Genomic DNA, 27,267 nt, shown 5'->3' with positions numbered 1-27,267 from the left:
GTCGATAGAAAAGTTGGATCATTATCAATCTTGAGCAGAATGTAATTTGCAATTTTTTTTCTTTATAGCTTGTCATTTGCTTAAGTTCTTGCAACAACTGCAACTTATACGCACGCAAACGTAATCGTTTATGTACCACATCATGCACAGTTGACCTGGGAATTCCCAGCTTCCTGCTCGTTGTCCGTATTGACTTACGCGGACTACGTGTGAAATAATCTCTTATCGACTCCACATGTTCGTCTGACACTTGCGGTTTACCACCACTTTGAAGTTTCATCTCACTCACTGTAGATAAAAATTGTTCCTTCCACATCTTGATGGTGTTACGTGATGGAGGATCCTTCTGGTAAACAAGGCGAAAGTTTCGTTGCATTTGCACAACACTGTTTGTCTCTGCATACCACCACACGCATTGCGCTCTTTCGCGTACCGACGCCATTTCGGTTTCAGTGAAACCAGCGCCGACACCGGCAGTAGTACAAGTATGAACAATTGCGAAACGAAACTCGCAAATGTACACTTCCTTTGCAGTCCATTTTTAGAAACAACCTCGGTTTTTTTTAAAAAAGATATAGCTGTTTAATAACTGTCAGTCTCATACCGGACACCCTGTATAACTTATAGAATATTGTATATAAGGATTTTATAGATATTAGAATCACTTTTGTTGAAAGTACACTATACTCGTAATCATTGAATGATTATTATTAGGCTCTAAGAAAGGAAAAGAAAGGAAACAAAATATATGTACTGATGAGGTGAAGCTCATACGAAAGGTAATGTAAACACAGAAACACAAAAATGTATATTTATCGTACATTAATGTTTCAATTGCTTTAATGAAACTGTTCAAATATTTTACAGTGTCGTTTACTAGAAAAAGCATTTCACAAAAACATATATCTATATGTATGGTGCCAAAAACCATACAAGCAATTCTAAGTTGTTGTTTTTTTAAATCGATTTAAACCAAGAAAATCCGATTTAATTTTAAAAAATCATCAAATATGATTTTTTTAAAAAAAATCTGATTTTTATCCACTCTGATCTCATCTGATTGCTCATCCTGAACAATGTCCCGCTTTTTGGAATGCACCAAATAATGGTTAATTAATTCTTAACTTACTGTTTGAGGGAACATTTGTTCTAGATCTTTAGCAACAATTAAGAAGAATAACATCAATGAATACTGATAAGATTATGAGAAAATGCACGAAAAGTAAATCAGTCATATGAACTATACTTGTTTGTTTTAAGTCAACTTTATGCACGTAAATGCTAATTGGGACTGGACCTACAGCTTAAAGTGGGATCCGAAACACTGTGCCATGTGCCTCCATCGCGCATCAAACCAGGGACCACGTGATACATGAACTAATGGTGTTATGAAACAAGGGACAATATAAAATCTTTCTTGAAGTACGAGAACATAAAATAATTCTAGTCATTTTATTTAATAATCTTAATACATAATTTTCTCTTGATGCATCAAAAATACATCGATGAACTAAGAAAGCAACAATGATGTACACAAGGTTGTATCAACTAATGTACTTGAGGTGCACAAATTCAATTTGATGCCGTTTTCTTTCTATTTGTACTCGTATGGGATCGACAGGTGTCAGGATTGGAAGCTGGAAAGCAGCAGATGTTAGAATGTGGAACGCGCTCAAAATTCGACTTTCCAATATTGACAAAACCATGGTAATGAAAGTGGAGATCTATCGAACGATATAGTGACGTTTCATGGTCAAGCTCGATCGCGTTGGCTGGTCGACAGGCTATAAAATGAGGGGATTCTTCGATTCCTGCATCGGTACCTGCCGTTTGTTGATCTTTGTGGAGTGTAGTTGCAGCAATGCTTCACATACGTGCCACAGGATGGAGCCATCGTCTGGGTTGAAGCCTCTGTTTCATGTGACGTTAAGATGTGCACAGCCGCCATGTTTGTGGTCAATTTTATTTATCGTTTGGAAGGAAATATCCACTATGTAGCGTTCGTTACATCTGCACCAACTGCACGTTTGTTTCAAATCACGAATGCCTGTATTAGTCTCTCCCGCCCGCCCGCCCGCCCGCCCGTCCGCCCGCCCGCCCGCCCGCTTGAGTTCCGTATGCTTACAAGAAGTGGAGAAATCATAAAACAATTGGAACCGTTACCCGGTAACAGTTTCATACATCGGAGACACATTTCTTCAATTTTACACAAGAAACTACTTACGGAAATGAGTTTCTCCAAGGTTTACAACGTTCGTCGAGGTATTTTCTTTCATCGTGGAATATATATTTAACCGGAAAATCATGTATTTTTCAAAATAAATATCTCACCGACGCACGATTGCCATTGCTTTCATTTTCTTACCCTACGACAACCGGATGCTGCGTATGTTTGATGACGTAAGCCCCTGTCAGTGTTTCAAACCCCCCTTTTTTTTACTATGCTTGCCTAACGTAACCAAACCGAACCTAACCTTATCGGAAATAGTTCGTGGGGGTATCCGTGAATGGAAACACTGCACGCCCACTACGGTAGTCAAGATTTGCCCGCCATATTCTGTGGTATGGAAGCGAAAAAAGGAGTCAAAGAAATTACTCTCTATGTGAAAAATTGTGTTTTTTTTTCGCGTAAAAAGCATAATGGCACCTTGCACTATATTCCGCAATACACAATTGGTAAGTACGAACCATGCGAAACACAAAATACCCGATTTTAATGTATCTTCGATCTATGAAACTGTTACCGAATGTACCAAATACGCACGAACCAGATTATAAACTATTCACAGACTGTCCACTAGCTATTGGCCTCGCGTGAATGGGCTCTAATTAATATATTTAGTTACATTCCACAGAAGTTAATGGGTGTTCTCTATTATCATAGGGCTAGCGAAATCTACTGTGAGGATTTGGAACATTAGGGTCAATTTGTACGATGTGTACTTATCCTGAAACACTGTGACAATGTGTTTGTACTGTATTATATTTTAGTTACTTCGTGTTGCGTTTCTGCTACTTTAGGCTAATCGCAACGGATCAGATGAGTCTCATAATTACACTCTGTCCCAGCTATCTGTGGAGTTGGCGAACGAAAACAAGACTCTGTGCAGGTAGTGACGCGAGCAAGGTGGATTGATTTATATGAGGTTGATTTAAATCGTGATTTAAATCAAGGTTTAAATGAGGTAATCTTTTCGAAAAATATCACTGATTTAATTCACTTTCAAGCCGGGTGAATACAAATCATGATCTTTATTTAAAAAATCATTTTTGTTGATTTTTTCAATTAAATCGGATTTTCAAAATTTAAATCGATCTTTTAAATATTTAAATAAAAAACATGCTTAAAATTGCTTGAATGGTTTTTGGCACCATGCACATAGGTATATGTTTTTTTTATAGAAAAGACTTTTTCTAGTAAATGTCCCTGTAAAATATTTGAACAGTTTGATTAAAGCAAATAAGAAATATACCTAAATATACATTTTTCTGTTTCTGATACTGTAATTACTATTGAAGTGTGTGTTGTGTTTATTAATGAAACTAATAATAATTTCAGTAAATTTTCTCGCAGTGAAAATAAAACATTCTGGATGTACTCTATAATTGTAACTTAAAATATTAACTAAAATATTTTTATAGTCTTTGTACCTGAATTTTGGAGATTTTTTTAATGATAGTTCGAAAAATATCAGATGCCATGTTTATTTACAGTATAATGATATTGACACAATTTATGGTTTAACATGATTAGTATTTTGTATATTTTTCTAGACAAAATGCTTACTAATTTTGCCCATCAAGTGCGGATGTATTTTCCACAGAGTACGCCTTTCGGTCAACCATCAGAATATATGTTGCTAAATAATATTTAATTGTGCTATCTTGACTTATTTACGTTAATATTTTGTCGTATTTTGTTATTTTTATTTTTGTTCTTTCTTGTTGTTTTTATTGTTATTGATTTCAGTGTAAAATGGCTACGTGCTGTATCTGAAATTTTCTCAATAAATAAATAAATCAAGAGAAATCTTGTCTTTACATTTCCTTTTGTATGAGCAGTACATATACTCTATTTGTTTTATTTTCCTATCTTAGAACATAATAATTACCATTAAATGATTACGAGAGTAATGTACTTTCACCAAAAGTGTTTCTGATATCTACAAAATCCTTAAGTACATTACACAGTGTATTCTATAAATTATTTATTTAGAGTGATTTAAATTAGAGATTTTTTTTTTCAAAAAATTAAATCACTCCACCCTGTTTTGACGAAATAATTTATACAATAATGTACATGAGGATTTTGTAGATATCAGAATCATTTCTCGTGAAAGTACACTAATCTCCTAATTATTTAATGGCAGTGGCGTAGCAAGGGGTGGGCAAAGAGGGCGACTGTCCGGGGAGGCCTCGCGTCATATGGGGTTGATACGAAAGACATAATAAATAGAAGTGAGAAAAAATATGGAAGAAGCTAATTTTTGATGGGCAATAAAATGAAAACATTCTGTATTTATCTGGTTTTACATTCTAGTTAAACGTTACAATTTGAATGAATACGTCAAATGAGGGATGTAACATACACGTCGGCGGGCCATAAGCCTAAGGGTACCCGAAAAAGTTGAAATTATATTTGTATTTCTCATATGAAACATTTTCGCTAAAATTCACGATAACCTGCTTCGACATTTTTACCCATTTAATATTTTATTGCATAAAAAACACTTCGTCTTGTATTTTTATCACTTGACCTTGAGTTCCTGATTTTAATAACTTAACAATAAAGCACCTTCAACTTCCACGAAGCAAGTGTGAAGCATTTAAATGTTTTCTTTGTTTCATTCCTTCCTACAGCAGACCCGTACCGAGGTATTTTTTAGAAGGGTGGACATATCCGAAAATGTGGAACAAAGGGAAGATCCAAAATGCTGTTGGGTTGATGGAGATAGGTTATTTTACGTCGATTTTCTGACACGTTTGGCTAATCGCAACCATGAGAATGACCAATGATATGATTAAATTGTAGAAAGATCATCCATGTCCAGCCCGATATACGAATACAGGACCCATGACGTAATGATACATATTAGCAATGATTACTAAAATGAAGAACATGCCTACTTGTGAGTTAACCCCCGCCCCCCCCAAAAAAACGAAACAATTTCGAAACACGACTTCGGTTTAAAAAAAGTCGGGACAGGGATTAAAAACAATGGACTGTTATAACTAAATCTGGATGTCTTTAAGACTTGCATCCATGGTTATAAAACAAAAATTACTCAACGTTACAGATTTCAGACTTCTGGGTCCTGCCTCTCTCTGTAAACAACTCATTAATATATGCAAGAGCGAAATCTAAATTCTTGCACAATCTGAAAAATCGTCAATATTATTTTCTCGTAGGTTTTTATAATCTTCACATTATAATATTTGATAGTTCGAAGGGAGCATTGCCCGCATGGCTCCTCCGCTGGGTACGGGTCTGTCCTACAGCTTCAGATTTCAGCTCCCGGAAAACAGAGAAAGACAATTTTGGGGTTAGTGAAATTTTTATATCATTTTCGCCAGTATATTATATCGTTATTTAAATATGATGATGAATTGCAGACGAAACTACACCTGATGATTTTGTAAGGATTCACATTGAGATTTCAAATTTAAAGAACGGATGGGGGCTTTGCATTCTAATCTCGCGATTTGTTGCTACGCCACTGTTTAATGGTATTTATTAGGCTCTAAGAAAGGTAAAAAGGAAACAAAATATATGTACTGATGGGATGAACTCATACGAAAAGAAATTTAATATGTAAACTGTAATCACACTTAATTTTCTCTTGACTTAAAATTCAATAATTTTAATAGGCAAAAATGGCAAACGCTTTGTGTAGAATAATATGCAATATATTCGGAAAGAAAGTTTCCCGCATTTGTATTTCCGGAAAGCGTGAAATTTTGGGTTGGTAATATGTGGTGGTTATACGGGCATCATCCATCTTTTGTTGTCTTCCCCACGACCTTTTCCTTGCAGAGGGCGCCAGCGTACTGCTGTGTTGAAGAGTTGAGAAGTGTGTGCCCAGCGGGCATGGAGAACAGAGGTGTGTTGCAATTGTGGACAAAGGATGAAATGCGAACTGTTCTTCTCTACGAATGGATGGAACTTCCGGTACGTCATGTGATGGACAAATAAATTAAATGAAAATGAAAATTTTAATTTTTCTCAACTTTGAACCAGTCTCTTCATCCGTAAACAGGACACGTAGTTTTACGAACAGGGTTTCTCGAAACTTGTGAAGCAGTGTGACAAATGCCTGAATGTAGCTGTGGACTATGTGGAAAAAAGTGTAATGATGCCTCTATCTGCTCGTCATTTTCTTTCTAGAGAACAAAACTCTCTGCAGATGTAAGAGTAGGGAAACTTATTTTCCTACTATCCCTCGTACTAACCATGTTAAACTGTAAATAGTAGCATTACCATTAAACTGTAAATAAACATAACAATTGATATTTTGCAAACTATCATTAAAAAAATGCCAACATTCAACTACAAGGACTATAAAAAATATTTTAAGTTACTTTTATGTAGTACATCCAGAATGTTTTATTTTCACTGGAAGAAATGTTACTGAAATTATTATAGTCTCATTATCAAACATTTCCATAGTAGGTTCATACATACAGTACCAGAAACAGAAAAATGTATATTTACATATATTTTTTTTATTTGCTTTAATCAAACTGTTCAAATATTTTACATGGCTGTTTACCAGAATAAAGTCTTTCTCTTAAAGAAAAACACATATACATATATACATATGATGCCAAAAACCATGAAAGCAATTTTATGCGTGCCTTTTTTTAAAAAAAAAGACGAAAAAATCGATTTAAATAAGAAAAATCCCAATTAAATAAATAAATCATCAAAACTGATTTTTTGAACAAACATCATGATTTTTATCCATCCTTGACGCCAGACAACTCAGTAAGAAGATCTTTATTGTGTAATGGGTGGGGGAAGCGACTGGAGTTCCCAGCCTTCCCAGCAGCGTGTACTGCTTCGCTCTGCGGCATTGCCCACCCGATTTCCTCCTCCTTCTCTGACGCTATTGGCAGCCCTGCTCCAGAGTTAGCTGGGACATGGTGTAGACGAAACTGACGAAGAGCTTACAAAGAGCTCCATGCTCCGGCATGGATTCAAAGCCAGGAACTTCGGAATTGATTCCGAAGGTTGATCTTGCAGCGGGATGGTTAGCAACCGTGCTATGTGGCCAGCGGTTCCGGGTTCGAATCCCGGCCTGGGCATTTTCTGTTCTTTGTGTGTCCGTTCATCAATTTGATCAAATCATCAGTCATACTCATCTTCGCGATTAGTCAAAAGTGGCAGAAATGCGAGGTAAAATAAACCAAATCAAATAAATCAATCAACGGAAGGTTGACCACTTAACTCACTCGTCCTTTGTGCTGAAGACGTTCATGTGTAGAATCTCCAGAATTGGACAATCGGTAAATAGAAGTCTTCGTTTTCGTCAATAGAGCCAAAAAAAGGTGCGGCGAAGCGGGTAGTGGGGGGGGGGGGTTTCATATATTCAGTTTCGATAATTGTCTTGTATGGGAGGAAAAGTATGAAATTCTTGTCGATTTTCAACTCATACGAAAAATATTGGCAAAGTTTGTGGAATGATTGGAAATTATCAAAGAAACAAACATAAAACACTTGTGCGTGTATGACTAAAAATATGAAATAGGGAAAAGTAATAAATATTTTTAATAAAATACATATGTACAGAATACTTCAACACTCGAGTTCAAATCTATTCCAAAAACCGAAGAGAAAAGCAACAAAAAATAGAAGGTTCATACAATGTCAAACCAACGTTTTCAAAGTCTATTACTTTCATATTTCAGGTTATATAACTGTGAGAGAATAGATTCAAAAAAAGTTGATGTGGATGTAGTTCTAATCAGAACTGGACTGGCGCTCTAGCCAATGATTTTAGAGAGTACAGGTTGTGTGGTATTATGCAGAAATAAAACCAGCGTGTCAGCTGAAAGAAACTTCGCCCATGTCTTTAATGATGACCCTCAAACATTTTGACTATCAATTAGTGATGATGATCAATTTCCGGCAACAGGTTTTGCCTGGGAGGTAACCAGGAGAATATCTCAGGAGGGTTTTTTGATGTTCATAGTTATCATAAACTCTCTCTCACTCTCTATGTGTGTGTGTGTGTGTGGAAGCACGTTATTGTCATTTTTTTAACAAATAGAATTCCTAAAATACATTAAAATCTACACACAATTTCTCCGTAAAGCGATTGTTTTCAAATTTCATGAATTACAATTGCACATTTGCAAGAAATGTTGGATATCGGTATTGCAGAGGACTTTGAGAATTAATAACTTTTAATATGGACCATTAGAAATTTACGAACTTTTGGGATCCCAATATTCGGAAATCGGGATCGGGAGAGATTTTTCCTTCATCCAAGTACCTAAATTTCTGGATCTGAAAAATGTGAAATGTGTGTGATAACTAACTCCGCTACTTGCAGGGCAAAATATTTTCTATTTCACTTTTTCTTTTAAAATATGAATGGAAGCTATATATTAAATCTTCACCTATTTCAAGAAGAACCTGCGTGTGTATGAACTAATCTCTGACAGAGATCTCGATATATCGATCCATATTATTTCATTTCTTGTAAAGTGTGAACATATATCCATTTATTTACAACTACAATTGAAGGGGGGCAGGTAGGTCAATTTTTTGTCGTAAGCGAAGCAGTGACGTCATTTCCTGCAACGTTGATGCTGTGCTGGACTTGACAACATGCTTTCTTTGTTTCATATATTTCAGAATTCACTCATCACAGCATTTGTACCTTTCCATTTACATATCGAGTAATGACTTGCAATTAAGAGTTTATTTTTCTGGAGTTTGGCGAGTTAACTTTTCTGGTTATTTCCCCTGAACCTTCAATTTTGGAAACAAGTTACATAATTTGTTTCCACGGGTTTCAGAAAATACGTATATTCTTTAATGTAACAGTTTTAGAATTTTCGAAATAAATACGTTGTTTCTCATAGAGTGTTGAATGTAGAACTGAGCTGTACTACATAAAATTAACAAAGCAACATTTCCTTAACACACGTGTACCAGATATTCTAAGAATAGATTTCAGACGAAAAACTTACACTGTCGCAGTACCAAAGCGGCCTCTTGCAGAGGGAAACGATAGAGGCGTTCTGCCCCCTGTTCATCCAAACCACGGACACATCGTTGTCATCCACCCACGTGGCAGCTGTGAAGTAGTGGTCCCTAAAAGTAGAAGGTAAAGATGAAGGAAAATGAGAAACACATCGTAGTGAGAATTTCTATTAGTGTATGACTAGTAGATATTTTATTACATTCACAGCCAAAATATTTTTCCTAAAAACAACTGGAAGGCGTGGTAATCCCCCCCCCCCCCTAAATAGCGCCGCCACTGCTACATCTTCTAGAGTGTCTTTCACGGTCAAGTAGCCCCAGGAGCGGCGGCTGGCGCGCCGGGCACTGAGAGCGTGTTTGTCGACATTTAAACCTACATCTTTATTCTGACCTTGTCACTGGAGGCGTCAGTGCTTCGGTATCCAGATAGCTGGTGTCCAGTTTGCAAGTGTTTGTGAAGTGTTAAGGTGTTAAGAAGTGTTTTAGATTGTTTTGTTTTAGTTTACGTATTACTGGTGCCTTCCTGCAGTCTAATAATGTCACGCCATGCACACAATTTAAAACATGGAATTTTTACGTCAGAAGGCGTTTGGCATCAGAATTGCCAGATGTTCCTGTTCCACACAGAGACAATGTTGGAGAACTTACGAGCAAATTTAGGGAATCAGGGTCTGTCCTTGATAAGAAGCGAAGGGTGAAACGGCGTGTGCTTACTGGGGAGAAACTAGACGACGTTGGAGCACGATAGGTACACACTTTTAAAAAATCCCTCCGGCGCCTTGCACAAGAAACATACATTTCCATGATGTCTGCGTGGCGAGCTACTAAGCTTCTAAACCTAAAGTCATACATTAGAAGAATTGAAAGGAAACATCATGAGAGAAACTGAATAGGAACTGATACGTGTTAGTGAAAATTTCCTTAAAAAATGTCGTAAAAATGTGGAAGCAGGCGAACATTTCCAACACCCCTTGTAACATTATAATTGTGACTGTCAATGTAATTTTAAGAGCTTTACGAGGATGTTGCATCCAGTTTGCCGGCAGACGCGCTCTCACTTCCCGGCGCGGTGGCCGCCGCTCCACTGGCGACTTGACAGTGAAAACCACTGTACATTGTCTTCATTCCAAACACACATCAAAGAGCCGTCCTCGAAAACGAATATGCACTTAATACAATTTTCTTGCAGTAGATTTGTGATTTTTTCCCGTTTCTTATAATCTAAATTAACATTAGAACAATAGAGCTCGCTCAACAATACATATTCAGTTCAACCTGTGAACAACCCGTTATAAGGGTTTATAGTTCGTCCTGAACAACTAACTGCCTAGTCGGGCACCATTTTGGACATCAACTGTTCAGTGATAGAGATTGATGAGCTACATTAATGCATGTTCAATTTGTCCACCGTATATTACCAATTTGATCACGCATGTGTTACACATGGCCAGGTGTGCCAAATTAGTGCACTAGATTGTGGAACCTTATCCTGTTCGCATCTGTTCGCTCAGTGGACTTCTTCAGAGGTGCAGAATACCAGTTCGTCCTAGTTTTACTATATCGCAGCTTTGATATTAAATTAGTGTTGTTTTCTTCATAAACACTACATAAGGTACACCATTAAATATAGCCTATAAAAACCTTCGTTGCTTACAATATTATGAAAAATAAATGCATTGTCAATTGATTTCAATTATGCACCATATCACAGTTAAGTTTTTCGTATTCCAATGGAAACTGTAGGTTTAACCTATCTGAGATAAAAGTGCCCTTTAGCACATATATCTTTACGAAGGAAAGATACCAACAGGTCGAGACAGTAGGGTATCAAAGAAAAGGTTCGTTTTTGCAATGTTTAAATGTTTACCTATATTTTTTTGTTGCTGAATAAACTTATTAAAGTACGAAAGTCGTGCATAAAATGACGAACAATAGCTAAAGGACTATAGATACAAGAATTAACATTGACTCATTTAATTTCTCTAGCAACTCTTGCTTCTTGGGAAGTTCCACGTTCCCAACCATATTTTACGGCTTTCATTGTCATGAGTACCTCTCTACCCACCAATATATATAAATAACAGTGGTGGAGATTGGGATCCAAAACCAGGGGGGCAAGGTCCCAAAACTGGGGTGGGGGGGCAAACACAGTTTATTACCCTTTGTAGATAAAGTTTAGCATAGTGGGGGGCAAAAGTGGCGAAAAGTGGGGGGGCAGCTGCCCCCTCACCCCTGCTAATCGCCACCACTGCTTCAACATCTATAAATGTATAATACATAAACTTGCAAACCTTTCAGATATGTCGCCCGTGCCAACTGGCGGTTTGAGGTCTGTCTTGTCCAAACTGGATGCATCGCTTAGGTTCACTGCAAACAAGGTAACCTCTGGGTTGGATTTTCCAGCCTACGAATAAAGAACGCAATGGTTAAAAATGTTCTTCATAGCATTAGTGTTTCAAGATTTATAACATTATGTACAGGTTATTATTATTACATCAGCACAGAGAATTCCTAACATATATTAAAATCTAGAATTCTACACACAATTTCTCCATAAAGCGATTGTTTTCGAATTTCTTGAATAAAAATTTCACATTTGCAAGATATACTTGGCATTGATATTGCAGAGGATTTTGAGAATTACGCACCTCTAATATGGACCATTTGAAATTTACGAACTGTTGGGATACCAAATGGGGATCGGGAGACAATTTTCTTCTTCAGACAAGTGTTCTCGTGTTACCAGCCAGGTTACGTTTATGTTGGCATAGACTTGTTCGAATCACGTCTCCAGGAAAGCTACAATTCTATTTTTTTTTATGATGCAAGTACCTAAATTTCTGGATATGAGAAACTTTAAATGTGTGATAAGGCTTACTCCGTTACTTGCAGGTAAAAATTAAATTACTTTTCACTTTTTCTGTATGAGAGCTAGTGGACTTCTCAAGGTAGCAGCTTTTTATTCAAGTGAATCTTAAGTTGAAGCAATTTTTCATTACAACCATGAAGTCATGTTTAAAATCTGCCACAAAAGGCATGTATCCTGCATTGATGAGACGTGTCCAAGTGTTATTTCATGTCGTTTCCAGCTACTTCTTGCAAGTCGCGATCGTATCCAAGGAAATTTACAGCTTCATCACATCAAAGGAGGCAGTTGGTCGACGCTAAATACTTGAGATGATGATTGTTATGCAAAAATGTTCGTGAAAAGTTACTCACATATTTTAATTTACGAATAAAATTAATTTTGCAAACATAAAAATTGCATAAAATAGAAGAAAATTAGATAGTGATTTGTCACTCACATAAACAAGAAGCTCTGACAGTTCTTTGAACGTTATAGAGGCAATCAAAAAACAAGAATATAAAACAGATCTTGCAATACGTATTTATGATATTTCGCGCAGGTGAATATTTCTACGTTTTGAGATAAAATGTTTGAGAAGAATTTCATCAATATTAATAAATGATTGGAAACAAGGTACCGTTTTTCATCGAATCCAGGATGCCATCTAATTTAAGGAGCACAGATTTATAGTAAAGTAAAAGAAAAAAAAGACACCTGGATCCTGAAACACTCGCTCCCTTGCAATACCATTGTATTCTTTATCAATATCAGTATATCTGTAAAATATCGAGGAAAAAACTTGATTATTGATATGGCAAATGCTCAATTCTGTTTTACACTAAGGCCGTGGTATATTTTACATATAATCTACATTTGAACTCAAGGCCTAAATTTTCAACATCCAAAATCCGAAAAGAAAAGTGCATTGTAGATTCGAAGAAATACGGTATGGAGCAAGACATGCACAACTCTCTTTTTCTGTTAACTGGTGATCATTTTTAACATTCAGAATTCACGTCAAGCGAACCAAGGGAAGCGAGGTCTCGGAGGAAGTTGACGTGCAGTTTCGATTTCTGTTGCTGCGAACCAACAAACAGCTCCTCTCAAAGTAGGTGGCACAAGAAAGACATCAGCGAGAAACAAACTCAAGAAAAGGACTCTTGAAACGTGAAACTTCTTCCGAGGGAGAGAGCCAAGTGAAGTTCGTTTTTTTGCTCCCTCTTTCATCCGAAAAGGGAAAGAACCACCGAAGGCTACCTCTCAGATCAATAAATGGAGAAACTATTTCCTTGGAAGGCTGTTTTGTTTCTGGATTCAGAATAACATCCTTTGAAAAGAGAATTCTACTACCCATATTTTCATGAAGCACAGTCCAAATTATCAAATATATAGTGGTATATGCTGGTAGATATATCTGTTCATATCCCATGTTATATTACTTGTATTTTCTTAACACTAATGAATTAAGTAATATACTCATGTCACTACTGTAGCAAACTTTCTTTTGGTCTCTTTGAAACGTTATTTTCTATTTGTAATTCCTAATTTATTCACGTACCTTTACTTGTTGATAATTCGTTGCAAGAACGGAGAGGCCAAGCATAAATAAAATAACTATACTTATGGTTTGCAACTCAAGGTAGAAACAAAACAAGACTGTTCCTTCTTATTTTTAAATGAATCTAAAAGTGCTGGTCTGTTAATATACTTGATAATGGGTGATACATATCTTGCACCATAGGATCATGCATGAATCAAATGAATGATGAATTTATTGGTTTACATAAAATTAATTGCCGTCTAAGCTACCAAAAAGGCATTTTCCTGAACACGAGCTTTTTAAATCGTAATTATGTAATTCAAAACCGACGCAGATGTGCAGAGAAATAGCAGACACTCACTGTTTGAGAAACGAGTCGTTTCTTCGTCCATGCAAATAAAGCTCAGTTTCCACACCACTCACTGCCAGAATGTGCTGTTTGTGTGCTCTTTATGAACGTCTACACGCATACATACACCAACACATGTATACATACGCACATATTTCTATAGCTTACTATCGGTTTTGGAATCTTATCTGACTGTAATATTAAATACCGGTGACAATCACGAACTTATTCCACGGGGTTACATACATGCAGGATAGAAATTTACCATTAGATACTTGAAGTTTATTTGCTTCTCTTCAAAGAATACAAAGTCACAATTTTTATATGGCTCGTAACATTGAAATGAAACATCTACGAGCAAACCGTTACCAAGAAATTTTGTTTTACTTAATATACTCTACATACTGAGAAACTGGTGGATGTAGCACAATTTGTAAAAACTTGTAAAAAGGGGTTAGCACAAGAAGAGCATTCCATTTCTTCTTTAAAACTGGGAACAATAAGAGCAGTGACCTTCTTGTATTCATCAACTTTCCCAACATCTGACTCACAGGTAGCAAAACCAAAATTCTGAAATTTGATTTATACGCCTGTAGGGTCCCTCTTTTACTTCTGAAGGGGACCAAAAACACAAGTATTCGTCTCTCGTATGTTAACATTATTATCGTAGTATTAACAATCTATAATCAATGTATAACCAATTTCAGTGACGGCATATTTCAATTTCAAATACGTACATCCAGTACCCATTACTCTACTTGTGCTATTTTGTTTTGTTCCCTCTGGCAGTGTGCAAAATAATAGTTCTGAAGGGTTATCGTTTACGTCGCTAGAACATCTTGCTAAGTTGTGATAAAATGTTATCATCACTATTTATAATACTTAGTATTTTGGGGGGAGGAGGGGAACGGCAGACACAACAGTTCCCACGCTAAATTCACCAATGTAGTTGTGTACATATAACACTGCGTGATGTCCTCCGCGGGCATATTTCAAACAGACCTTCCCTTGCTTCCTTGCATGTGTCCACTGCATGCATGCACAGCAAGCATGCCTACAAAGAGCACGAATAGTTGTCCTTGCGTGTACGCACCATGTGTCAAATATTGACAAAAATGATATGTGTGTTTGTGTGTGTTACTGATGGCATTTTGGCGACTAGTAAACGCGACAAATCAAGAACTTTATAACCACAATAACTTCAGTTTTTCAATACGCACGTTCGAATCTCGGTCACTGCTTGGGAGCTCTTCGTGAATGTCATTTCGTCAATCATGCTCATCGTTGCAATTAGCCAAAAGTGACAGAAAAACGACGCTAACAAAAATAGAAACATAAACATTTTTTGAAGGGGCTTACTGGTTTCTAAACTTCCGATGTTGATTCGTCTATGAATTTACGGTTCACCTGAATGTAATCCTTGACTTTGCATTAATTTCTCGTTTATATTGGCAATACATATTGCCATATGGTCGTTACTTTATACATAATTCTTAACTAAATCTAAAAACTGAATTAATATAATTAATTTGAATAACTATGCAGACATCTCAAACTTTAGTGAACAACTCTGGACACACTTTTCAAACATTTTGCGATAAAACTCTGTACAAACATTACATTCCACACTTCTCGAAGCCTTTGTGAAAAACTCCGCAAACACATTTCATCCGATACTTCCCAAAGACTATGTCCTGCTTTGAAATTTTACAGGATTATCTTAAATTCGCATCGACTCTAAGTTAACGTATCTCATAGCATACACAGTAAAAGCAATTAGTTAATAGGGATCTCGATAAGGAGAATGCAACTAGAAAATTGCGTTCAGTGAGAGAGTGCAAGAACTGAACTTCACCATTTACTGTATGAGTGAAGGGGGATGAAATACCTATGTATTGTAGTAGAAATTTAAGTAAACCTACACAGAGCACCAAGTCGAACTCTCTTCCCTTTGAAATAAAATCCTACGTACCGTACGGTCCTGGTCCTCACTGATCACTGATCAAGGCGTAAATATCTGTTCCGCTTATCTCTCCAAGTCTGATTTCCACAGTGTTAAATTTCGCCATATTGAAATACCTTAATTGGTTTCGTTAAACTGCAATGCCATACCAGTTGTCCCGCGTATCTGTTATGAAAATTTTAGATCAAAAGATACAATTTCAAGATGTTCAAAGCATTGGAGACCAGTCGCCCTTCAGTGTCTCCAACCACGCACTACACTGCAATGTTGACAATACTTAACTGCTGCTTCAGCGATGTCATAAAATTGCTGAGAATTGCGTTTCTTAATCTCTGCAAATGTGACCTGGAAGAGATTTGAAATCAGCAGTATTTGGAGCGCCTGCAAAATAGGAAAATCGAATTTTCGACCTCGATCGTTAGAGGCTTTGATATATTTCGCTGAAAGTCAGTCAGATAGAAATTTCAATTCAAGATCTTGAATCCGATTGATGGGGGATCCACAGTCCGGGGATATTATTTCACCACGAGGCGTTCCGCAATGATATATTTTCATCTTGAATGAGCTTAAAGCTATTAACGGAGAACCATTCGAGGGTAGAAGCTCAATCAATGACTTCACTTACCAAAATACAGTTTCTTCAGTGTATTATCACTTTTAGTAGTTTGCCCGAGAGAATAAAAATTGGTAAGATGGAGTCGCACTCATACAGGATAAGCAATTGTCGATTTTTCAAAGGCTCATAACAGAGCGGTAGGTGGCTGCAGATTTCTGAGCTCGGGGTGTGAATAAAGTTTGGAGCTCCCTGCAACGAATTCGGTGCCCCGTCCCTCCGATTGAAACTAGGTTTATTGATCTGAGTTAAAATACTTTTTACAATTCCCAATTATACCTTTCCTCGACCACGAAGGCTCCTACAGAAAAGACGATGTTAATTTTGTCCAGTACACACGCTCCTGTAAAACAAAAACCGTTTGCTCACGATGAGAAAAGTGTCCTCCGACAAAAGTTTGAAAAGTGAACATGCCTTTATTTATTTATTTGTTTCAATGTGTAATTTACAATGCATTGCCATGTGGTATATTTCAGTGCAGTTATTACAGTATACAGAGAACCGTTAATACAATTCCATTACTAATGAACTGACATTGTAAATTTGATGCACATCTGCTTTAAGCATAACAGAAAATGACGACGTGTCATTTATTAACTAACATTAATTAGTACTTTGAATAATTTCATGTCTCATAATACAACTGTACTACGTGTCAGTCACATATAATCCAAATTGTCACTTTATTTTTTATGTGAAAATATTGAAAATATACAAATGGATCATTATTCTGTATACCATTTACTCCAATTAAGTATCTTTGGCACAGGATTGATATACATTTTTTATTTCCTTTGGCATAGATAGACTGTAAGGTAAACCGGGGTATTAAGGACCACGGGGCATTAAGGACCGTGTGCTAGAATTTCGTAAACAGCGCAAAGAAATGCGAAGCGGCAGGTACACCAGCAGTGTGCACGGCCTGTGATCCTTTTTTTGTTTGTGTAAATAGTACTGTGCGTAGTTTGAACGGGAAACGGAACCAGCCAAAAGGCAGACGCGCGAAAACGCCATAAAGAACTGATGAGCGGCTGTATGAACTTAAAAGCGCATCCTGGAACGTTTACTGCACTGACAGCTGCAGAAGAATCACAATTAGAGGAGTGCTTCACTCTATTTTCTCAGTGGGGTTTTGGAATGAACAAACAAGACAGTAGTGGTATTGACTGTATTATAAACCCAAGAAAGGATGAACCCCCCTCAAGCAGATTTGGCTACACTTAAAACAAGCTCAACATGAGCATATGAGCTTTTTGCTCAAGTGTGGAACCCTGTCTAATCCAAGATTTTTGTAAAAATGCCCTCATGGATTCCATGAGAAAGGATGAGCCCCCTCAGATTGATTTGCCTATACTTATAAAAGGCACTTCTGTGAGATTGTTGTCCATAATCCTGTCAAAAATATGCCCCTCTTGATATTTTTTTGGCTACACTTAAAAGTAGACCACCCACACCCACATACACACCCATATACACACCCACATACACCCACACCCACCCACACATACATATTTACTTCCGGTCCACTTCCGGTCCACTTCCGGTCCACTTCCGGTCCACTTCCGGTTTGACTACTTCCGGTCCACTTCCGGTTTGCCTACTTCCGGTCTATTTGTGGCCAAGTTGTGGCCTATTTCTGGTTTATTTATATTGCATCATGCTGTGCAACAAATTATTATCCAGTATGGAGTTTTGATTTGAACCCCAAGAAATTTTATATAAATACCAAAGCCAAAAATATTAACACACACACACACACACACACATACACACATACACACACACACACATACACACACACACACACACACACACACACACACACACACACAAAACACACTGCTGAACCCAACTGATATTTTTATCCAGCATAGAGTTTTGATTTGACCCCCAAGAAATTTTATATAAATACCAAAGCCAAAAATATTAACACACATATATACATACACACATACACACATACACACAGCACAGTGCTGAACCCAACTGATCCAGCATAGAATTTTGATTTGAATCCCAAGAAATTGTATATAATAAACAACAACAAAAATGCCGAATCAAAAATATTGTAATCAATGCAATAAGAATATATCCAGCCCCAATTGGGCCAGGCACCAAAGGAATTGTAACCCAGACAAATACAGAACTCCCACAAAAATATGCCCCAAATGCCATATAGAATATAACATGCAATACTTCACATATACACATAAAGATACTTGTTCTGCACAGTCATCAATATTGCCCCCACAACCATCCACATCTGGTCTGAAAAGAAAGCATGAAGCACCTGTTAATGCTGGACCTGCAAAGCAGCTATGTTTTGCACCTATCCATAGCAGTTTTAATGCCCAACTTAGAGATTATCGGTTTGTATCAGAGCCAAGATGTGGCATTCAGAATTTTTTGAAGAGTAAAAAACCTGATCTGCAGGCAATTCTAAATTCACAAAATGGCCCTTATAAGCTGTCCCTCAAATTGTTTACACAATATAAGAAACCAAATGGCACAAAATTTATACAGCCCCACAAAACAGAAACTGTACCGGTATATTCAAATACAAATTCAGACACAATAATAAGCAGGTTGATGGATCAATTGAACATTAAACACTCTGAATTTGCAGCAAAAGAGTCTGGATGGAGCCTATGCGGCTCTCCACACAAGTTATATGTTAATATTTCTGAATTCAGCCCATTACAAGGTTCTACATATTTGCCATTACCTGATAATATTAAAAACAGAAGAGCCGTGGTTAATATAGAAAATACCGACCAGAAATGCTTTTTGTGGTGTATATTAGCTGCTTTGTTTCTAGTTTCAAGGCATCCTGAGAGAATAAGTTGTTATAAACAACATGAACACTTTTTTGACGATGCAATGAAGGGTTTAGAATATCCAATGTCTGTTCAGAATATTGATAAATTTGAGAAAAGAGCCAGGGATATGAATGGCAAACAATTATCTATTAATGTATTTAGTTGTTCCACTGGCAATTGCCCGATAGAACCTCTCAGAATCAGTACAATTGATGATGAATCTGCTATTCCAATTGATTTGCTCTTAATTGAAGGGGATGGCAAATATCATTATACTCTGATACATAATCTTGAAGCTTTAGTGAGAACACAACTAGACAAATCTAATATAATATTTAAGTTGTGCAGAAGATGCTTAACTGTATTTTATGGTCAAAAAATGGTAAATAGGGTTCGTGAAGAGAGTGCAGAAATTGCTAAGAACAAATTAATTGAGCATCTGAAATATTGTGGCAACCATAAACCTGTTCATATGGTGATGCCCAATCCAAGTGAAAATTGCAAATTCAAAAAGTTTGAAGCCTTGTTGGAACACCCAGCATATATTGTCTGTGATTTTGAATCAATCCTCAAATCTCTTGCATCCTGCAATCCAGATCCTGAAGAATCTTCAATTACACCATACCAGCTACATGAACCTTCCAGCTTTTGTTATGTGGTTGTACAGGATGGTGTTGTTAGTAAAGAATATTCATACTTGGGACCAGATGCCATCAAAATATTTGCACATAAAATAGAAAATGAGTGCCGTGACATAGCATCTAACATCTTATTAAAATCAAAACCCATGTTGCCTTTAACAGAGAAACAGATTGAGGATTTCAACAATGCAGAAAAATGCCCGGTATGTGATTCTGAATTTTCAGATACAAATATCAAGGTGAAACACCATTCTCATACAGATGGTAAATTCTTAATGGCCCTGTGTAATAGCTGTAATATTAAGATCAAGAGACCAAAATTTGTCCCCATATTTTGCCATGGAGCATCCAATTATGATTTCCATCATCTGATCAGATATGAGGGGTTTGACAAGCAGAATTTAAATATTTTAGCTGAAAATGATGAGAAATATATTGCTATTAGCAAAATAATTAAAGTTAATGGTGTTCCTATTCACATAAGATTTCTTGATTCTTACAGAATTTTATCTGCTAGACTGGCTACACTGGCCACTCAAATATCTGATGATCAATTCAAAATCACACGTGCATTGTTTCCAAATCAGGACCTGAAATTAATTAGGCGGAAGGGTGTATATCCATATGATTATGTTACAGATTTTTCTAAATTTGATGAATGTTCCCTGCCTCCACAAGAACAGTTTTACAGCAAAATCAAAAGATCTGGAATCACTGATGAAGATTATCACCATGCCCAATTGATGTGGAACAATTTAAAATGCCAGACATTTGGTGATTATCACATGGCATATTTAAAACTTGATGTGACCCTCTTAGCTGATATATTGCAGGCATTCAGAAAATCTTCCATGAAAAATTATGAACTGGACCCAGTGTATTTTTACAGTGCCCCGGGCCTAGCATGGTCTGCAATGTTTTTGAACACCAAAATGCAATTGGATCTGATCCAAGATCAAGATATGTATCTGTTTATGGAGCAATGTATAAGAGGAGGCATGGTGCAATGTTCTCAGAGATATGCCAGAGCAAATAACAAATATATGCCTGATTATGATCCAGCACGGCCATCAAATTATATAGTGTATGTAGATGCCAACAGCCTCTATGGTCACGCTATGATGCAAAAACTGCCATATGCAGGGCTTGAATGGGTTGAAGATTTCAATATTGAAGATCTTCAGAACTATGATGACCGTGAATATGGCCTATTCTTAGAGGTTGATCTGGCAATTCCAGATCATTTACACAACAAATTTTCTGATCTGCCCCCAATTCCCGAGGTTCAGTGCTCACCTGGCTCTAAACAGAAGAAGCTCATGATGACACTGGATCCAAAACAAGGCTATGTCATATATTACAAAAACCTCCAGTTCCTGATGAAACATGGTGTTCAAGTGACCAAACTTAGAAAAGTTTTGAGGTTCAGGCACTTAAAATGGTTGAAGCCATATATTGATACAAACACGGAGCTTCGAACATCTGCAAAGAGCCAATTTGATAAGGCCTTGTTTAAATTGATGGTTAATTCTGTGTATGGCAAAACTATTGAAAATGTCAGAAAACATACCGATGTTAAAATAATTACTGACCCCAGCCTGAGCAAAAAATTGGTTGCAAAACCTAATTTCAATTACAGAAGAATTTATGATGAAAATATGGCACTTTTCAACATGAAAAAAACAAAAATTAAGTTTGATAAACCTATTTATGTAGGGGCTGCGATATTGGAATTGGCCAAATTACATATGTTAATATTGTATTATGATGTGTTGAAACCTTTTTATGGTGATAATATAAAATTGATGTATATGGACACGGATAGTTTTATTCTTGATATTAAAACAGAAGATGTTTATCAAGATATGGCACAGCCTGAATTGTTTAAATATTTTGATACCAGTGAATTGCCAGGCCATTTGAATATTCAACCCCACAACAAAAAGGTGCCAGGCAAGTTAAAAGATGAGACACTTGGTGATGTTATTGTGGAATTTGCTGGGTTAAGTGCCAAGATGTACAGTTTTAAAACATGTAGTGGTGTTGCTGCTAAAAAGGCCAAGGGTATTGGCAAAGTAGCTGTGGAAAAAGAGCTTGAATTTGAAGATTATAAAAATTGCCTCAAATCCCAGAATTTAATCAAAACATCAGAATCCAGAATTTCTGAGTGTGGATCACCTATTGACTTCAAATGTTGTAAGAAAAGTGGCTCTGGACCCACATGATGATAAGAGATGCATTTTATCATGTGGCATACATACTTTACCATGGGGTCATTGTGATTTGAAAAATGGCAATCAATGCCCAATTACAGAGCATGATTTGAAATAAATAAACATGCCTATGAACTTATTTGGGTTCAAAAAACAAGGTATTATGGACCTGCCAACACCACAACCCTCTTCTGATATACTGTCTAAACTGAGTGGCTTGTTAATTATTCATCTGAACAGCATATTTACAGATGTTGATGATGAGACAGGCAAAATATTGTACATATTTAACAATAATTTAAATCATTACCAATTACCTGTAGGTGGGCAATTGCAATTTATTACAACCCCTGAGGGTGATGTCAAGATTTCAGTAGGGAGAAATATTTACAGAATTAAGCACTCAAACATGGTTTCTGGCACTGTTTATACTGTTTCTGCTTGTGATTGCTTATATATTGAGGTCCCTGGATCTTATGACAAGCTTATACCCTTTTTTATAGAATTAAGAATCAGATATTCAATAATAAATAACTACTAAACAAAATGCCTAATGATATTTTTGGCCATACAAGACATGAAGATCACAGTGATGAGATTCTGATGCTTGATGTCAGAGTCAAGAAATTAAGAAGTGATTTACAAGCTTTACAAACAACACTCAATGCCAGTCTTCAATTAGAAATTACAAATTTGCAATCACAATGCATGGACCCTCTTCTTAAAATTGATTCTGAACTCAAATTGCTGCTTCAGAAATATACTGATTTGGCCACATTAGATAATTTTCAAAGTTTGGAAGAAGCTGTTGCAGCTCTTCAAGCCAAATTTAAGACCCAGGCTAACAACTCTGAGCAATTGAAACAACAATTGGAAGAGCAAATAAATAATGTCCAGACACAACTCCAAACAATTGTCAAAAGCATAAAATCACAAGAAGATTTTGATCTAGTGATTTCCACTCTAAAGGAACAGATTCAATCACTCCATATACCTAATCTGGATCCTCTGCACAATGCCATAGCCGAGGTTAAAGAAAAAATTGAGACACTTGAAAATTTTATGAACAATTTGCCATCTTCTGATGCTTTAAATGCAATAACTCGGAGTGTAGCAAATATTAAGCTGCAACTTGAAACATATGAAGATTTTGGAAAAATTCAAAGTTCCATAACCCATCTTGAAGGTACAATAGCAGCAGTGCAAAGTGATTTGGCAAATGTACTAGAATCCAGATTGCCCGGGATTGTAGATACCCTTGTTAGTGTCCAGCAACAAATCACAAAGCTTGAAAACCTCAACACTGAATCTGAACTATCTCATTTTCATCACTTGATAGATGATATCCAAACAAAACTTGAAATTTTACAACAATCCACACCCTCTCAGGCAGATATAGCCCTGCTCCAAAATGCTATGCAAAATGTGGCTGATGCTTCTGAATTAAACAATGTGAAATTGGCACTTGAATTTTTACAAAATACAGTCTCAAATCTTCCTACATCACAGGAACTTAAAAATATTAAGAGAGCAGTGAATAGGATATTGAAATCAGAAGATATCAAGAATATCCAGGCAGAGATCAAACATCTCACACAGACAGTGGCCACTCTACCAACAAATCAACATATTAATGAACTGCATGCCCTGTTTGAGGATATCAGAAGGCAAATCCATGACCTTACAGCTCAAAATTCAAAATTGGCAGTTGTTGAAAATTTGCAACAAATTGTTGCTAATATCAAGCAGCAGCTAGGGACCATGGAATCCAATCAAGCAAATGCTCTCTCTGTTTTTGCCACCCAGCTACAAGAAATTGTGCAGCAATACAAGAGACTTGCTGTGGACATAAAAATAAAGCCAGGCCATGATGATGTTGTTAGGACTATCAATGAGCATCTTGAATCTGTAACAAGCAGATTGCTCACAGCAGAAAAAGAAATAACAGGCATAATCGAGAATCCAAAACATTCAGTAATTCTTGAATTGTACAGCATCCCCAACAAAGAATATGATTCTCCATTTACACCAGGCGGCAAAATATATATGCTGTCCCCTGCACAATTTTATTACCAATTTTTTGTTGGGGGCACATTGAGACCAATCAAGATCAAATATTGGCTTCAGCCACAGGCACACCACTACCCCACCTTATCAATAACAAATGCTGATAACAAAGTGAAAATCACAAGTGTAGAATTGGAGGATTTTACAGATCCCAATACATTAGAAACAGCCTATGTTGAAGATGATGGCTCTTTGGAATTTAAAATACAAATAGGGGACAAATTATATTTAGAAAATCCTGCAGTATCAGCTGCTGAACACCCCATAGTTGCAATATTCTTGTTTACATATTATGTCTAGAGAAATTATTGTTGATGAATTACACAGACAGGCCAGACATAATTTTAAGAGACTCCCAGTAGTCACAAAGGGCATAGATGATTTATGGTAAAGCGACTTGATTGAAATGGCAAGTGGGCAGTTGAAAAACTTAGACAAAATCAACAAGGGCTACAAGTATCTACTCACTGTTATAGACACATTTTCAAAATTTGCCTGGGCTGTGCCACTCAAATCCAAGACTGGAAAATGTGTTACAGAGGCCATCAGGACAATTATCAATCAGAGTGGAAGATCCCCGCGCTATTTGCAAACAGATAATGGCAAGGAATTTTATAATTCAGTGTTTCAACAATTTATTAAAAGCCAGGCAATAAAACATTATTCGAGTTACAGTGACCTCAAGGCCTCAATTGTAGAGAGATTCAACAGAACCTTAAAAAATCATATGTATAAACAATTTACACTTCAAGGTAATTATAAATGGGTTAATATTCTTCCAGAACTTCTACATAAATATAACAATTCTGTCCATTCCACAATCAACATGAAACCCTCTGAAGTAACTTCATCTGATGAGCAAAAATTGATCAGCACTGTTTATTATCCTAAATATCAGCCAACAACAAGAAAGGCCAAATACAAGATTGGTGATCAAGTAAGAATAAGCAAATATAAGCACTTATTCAAGAGAGGCTTTACAAGAAACTGGAGCACTGAATTATTTACAGTGGTTCAAGTTAAACCCGGGACCCTTAACACATATACAATAAAGGATCACCGAGGAGAAATTCTCAAAGGCAGGTTCTATGAACAAGAGCTCAGCAAAACTAAACAGCCTGACACATATCTCATAGAAAAAATCATCCGCAGAAAAGGCAACAAGTTATTTATCAAATGGCTAGGACTCCCAGAACACAGCTGGATCGATGCAAACAAAATAATAATATGAACACCTGGGATGTTATAAAGAGGCTGCCAGAACCTGAACAACAGAATAAGAGAAATGGAAAATTGCTACCTGATAATATTAGGTGTCTTATTGTTGGGCCATCTGCTTGTGGTAAAACTACACTAATGGTTGATAATTTTTTATTGGCACCCAACTGGTTAGACTGGAAAAACAGGCACTTGTATATCTTCTCTAAGAGCTTGGAACAATTAAAATATCAGCAGCTGATGAAGCTATATGATGGATTGGATATTGCCACTTTTGAACCAGATGTTAAGCCACTTCATGAATGTCTCGATAATTCTGTTGTTGTGTTTGATGACATTATATTGGATAATCAAAACAAGGTTAGAAATTTCTTTACACAGGGCCGACACAAAAACATTGATTGCTTCTACCTGGCACAGACTTTTTCAAAAATACCCAAGCAGCTGATCCGGGACAACAGCAATTTTATATGTGTATTTCATCAAGACCATACCAACCTCAAACACATACATGATGAATATGTAGGTGGGGACCTGAGCTACAATGATTTTTCCAAGATTTGCAGCAAGTGCTGGAACCAGGACAGTTATAGGTTTGTCACAATTGATATGACAAGAACACCCAATAGTGGCAAATACAGAAATAAAATCAACAATTTTCTAGACATTGAAACATAAATAAATAACCATGAAAAGGCCAATAATTGATGATCTTAAATTAAGAGATTATCTTGTAAAAAGATTTAAGGGATGGAAATCAGAGAACCGAGGAATTTATGAAAAACACAAACAAACAGAACAGCCTGTAATTGATGCTATTAATAATTTAGGTAAAAACATCAAAACTGTTACAGAGCAAAATCAAAATTTGCTCACAGAGCTTGTACCTGTAGCTGCTAGGAACATATTAGATTATCCATTCACCCCACTTTCCAGTATTCATACACCTAGTCCTATTGCTCCTAGAAGAATTGAGGCTAGTCAGGATCCTATTGAATTGGGTCTTCTTGCTCAAAAATATTTAACCACACCTAAAGACAATAAAGATGAGGTTTTTGGCTTATATGCTGACACAGAGCTTGATGGCAGCATTATACATAGAATTGGCAATTTCAGAGTAACATTTATGGGAGATGATATAATTGTATATTCAGAATCTCGACTTGGAGAAAAAGGTGCTTTTGTTAAGTACACCGGCACGCCTGGATTGTGGGAACTGATGACTAGGAAAAGGCCTGGCAGCTATACAGATCAAGATTATGAGGATTACAAAGAAATATTAATAAAATCAGATGCTCTATACCAGAACAATGATCCCACACAAAAAAGAGTCAAGTCTAGCAGTGGGGCAAAATACAATAATTTAATCAAGCCCATATGGTCACAAATCAAGACTGGCAGTGGAATCAAACAATACAACACCCTGCCCAAAGAATTTGTGTGGGTTGATGATGTCAGGAAACTTGTAGATAGGTTATTGGTGATAGCTGGGGAGGAAAATGCTGGCAACCACAATTTTTACAATGAAAAAGTTGGAATTATGGACATGATAAGCACAAAATTGTCTAATTTTATAGTGAATGACACTAAGGGGATTGGATATCTTATAAAAATTATTAATACTCTACCCCCCAAATTTTGGAATATTTCTGAGGGTCGGGGCCTTGTTAATGACATTATAAACAAGCTGCCATTTGAACTACACATTCCAGGCTATGAGTATTGTGGTCCAGGCACAAAATTGGATCATAGATTAAACAGAGGGGATCCTGGTATTAATCCCCT

General features: G+C 36.6%; 1 protein-coding gene across 2 annotated transcripts in view; it reads right to left on the bottom strand.

Annotated features, from left to right (window-relative positions):
- LOC145990855 (inactive dipeptidyl peptidase 10-like) overlaps positions 1-27,267 on the bottom strand; it is a 621,213-nt gene that overhangs the window by 40,681 nt on the left and 553,265 nt on the right. For both annotated transcript variants that reach the window (XM_083126291.1, XM_083126290.1), the window contains exons 8-9: positions 11,503-11,615; positions 9,199-9,322 (exon numbers count right to left, since the gene is read on the bottom strand). In XM_083126291.1, coding sequence (XP_082982417.1) covers positions 9,199-9,322; positions 11,503-11,615 — 237 coding nt within the window. The remainder of the gene's footprint in view (positions 1-9,198; positions 9,323-11,502; positions 11,616-27,267) is intronic.

The sequence above is a fragment of the Lepisma saccharinum genome, chromosome 8, assembly GCF_977018435.1.
Source record: "Lepisma saccharinum chromosome 8, izLepSacc3.1, whole genome shotgun sequence".
NCBI lineage: Eukaryota > Metazoa > Arthropoda > Insecta > Zygentoma > Lepismatidae > Lepisma > Lepisma saccharinum.
Note: the sequence above shows the minus strand (reverse complement) of the source record. Positions and strands in the feature narration are given on the sequence as shown.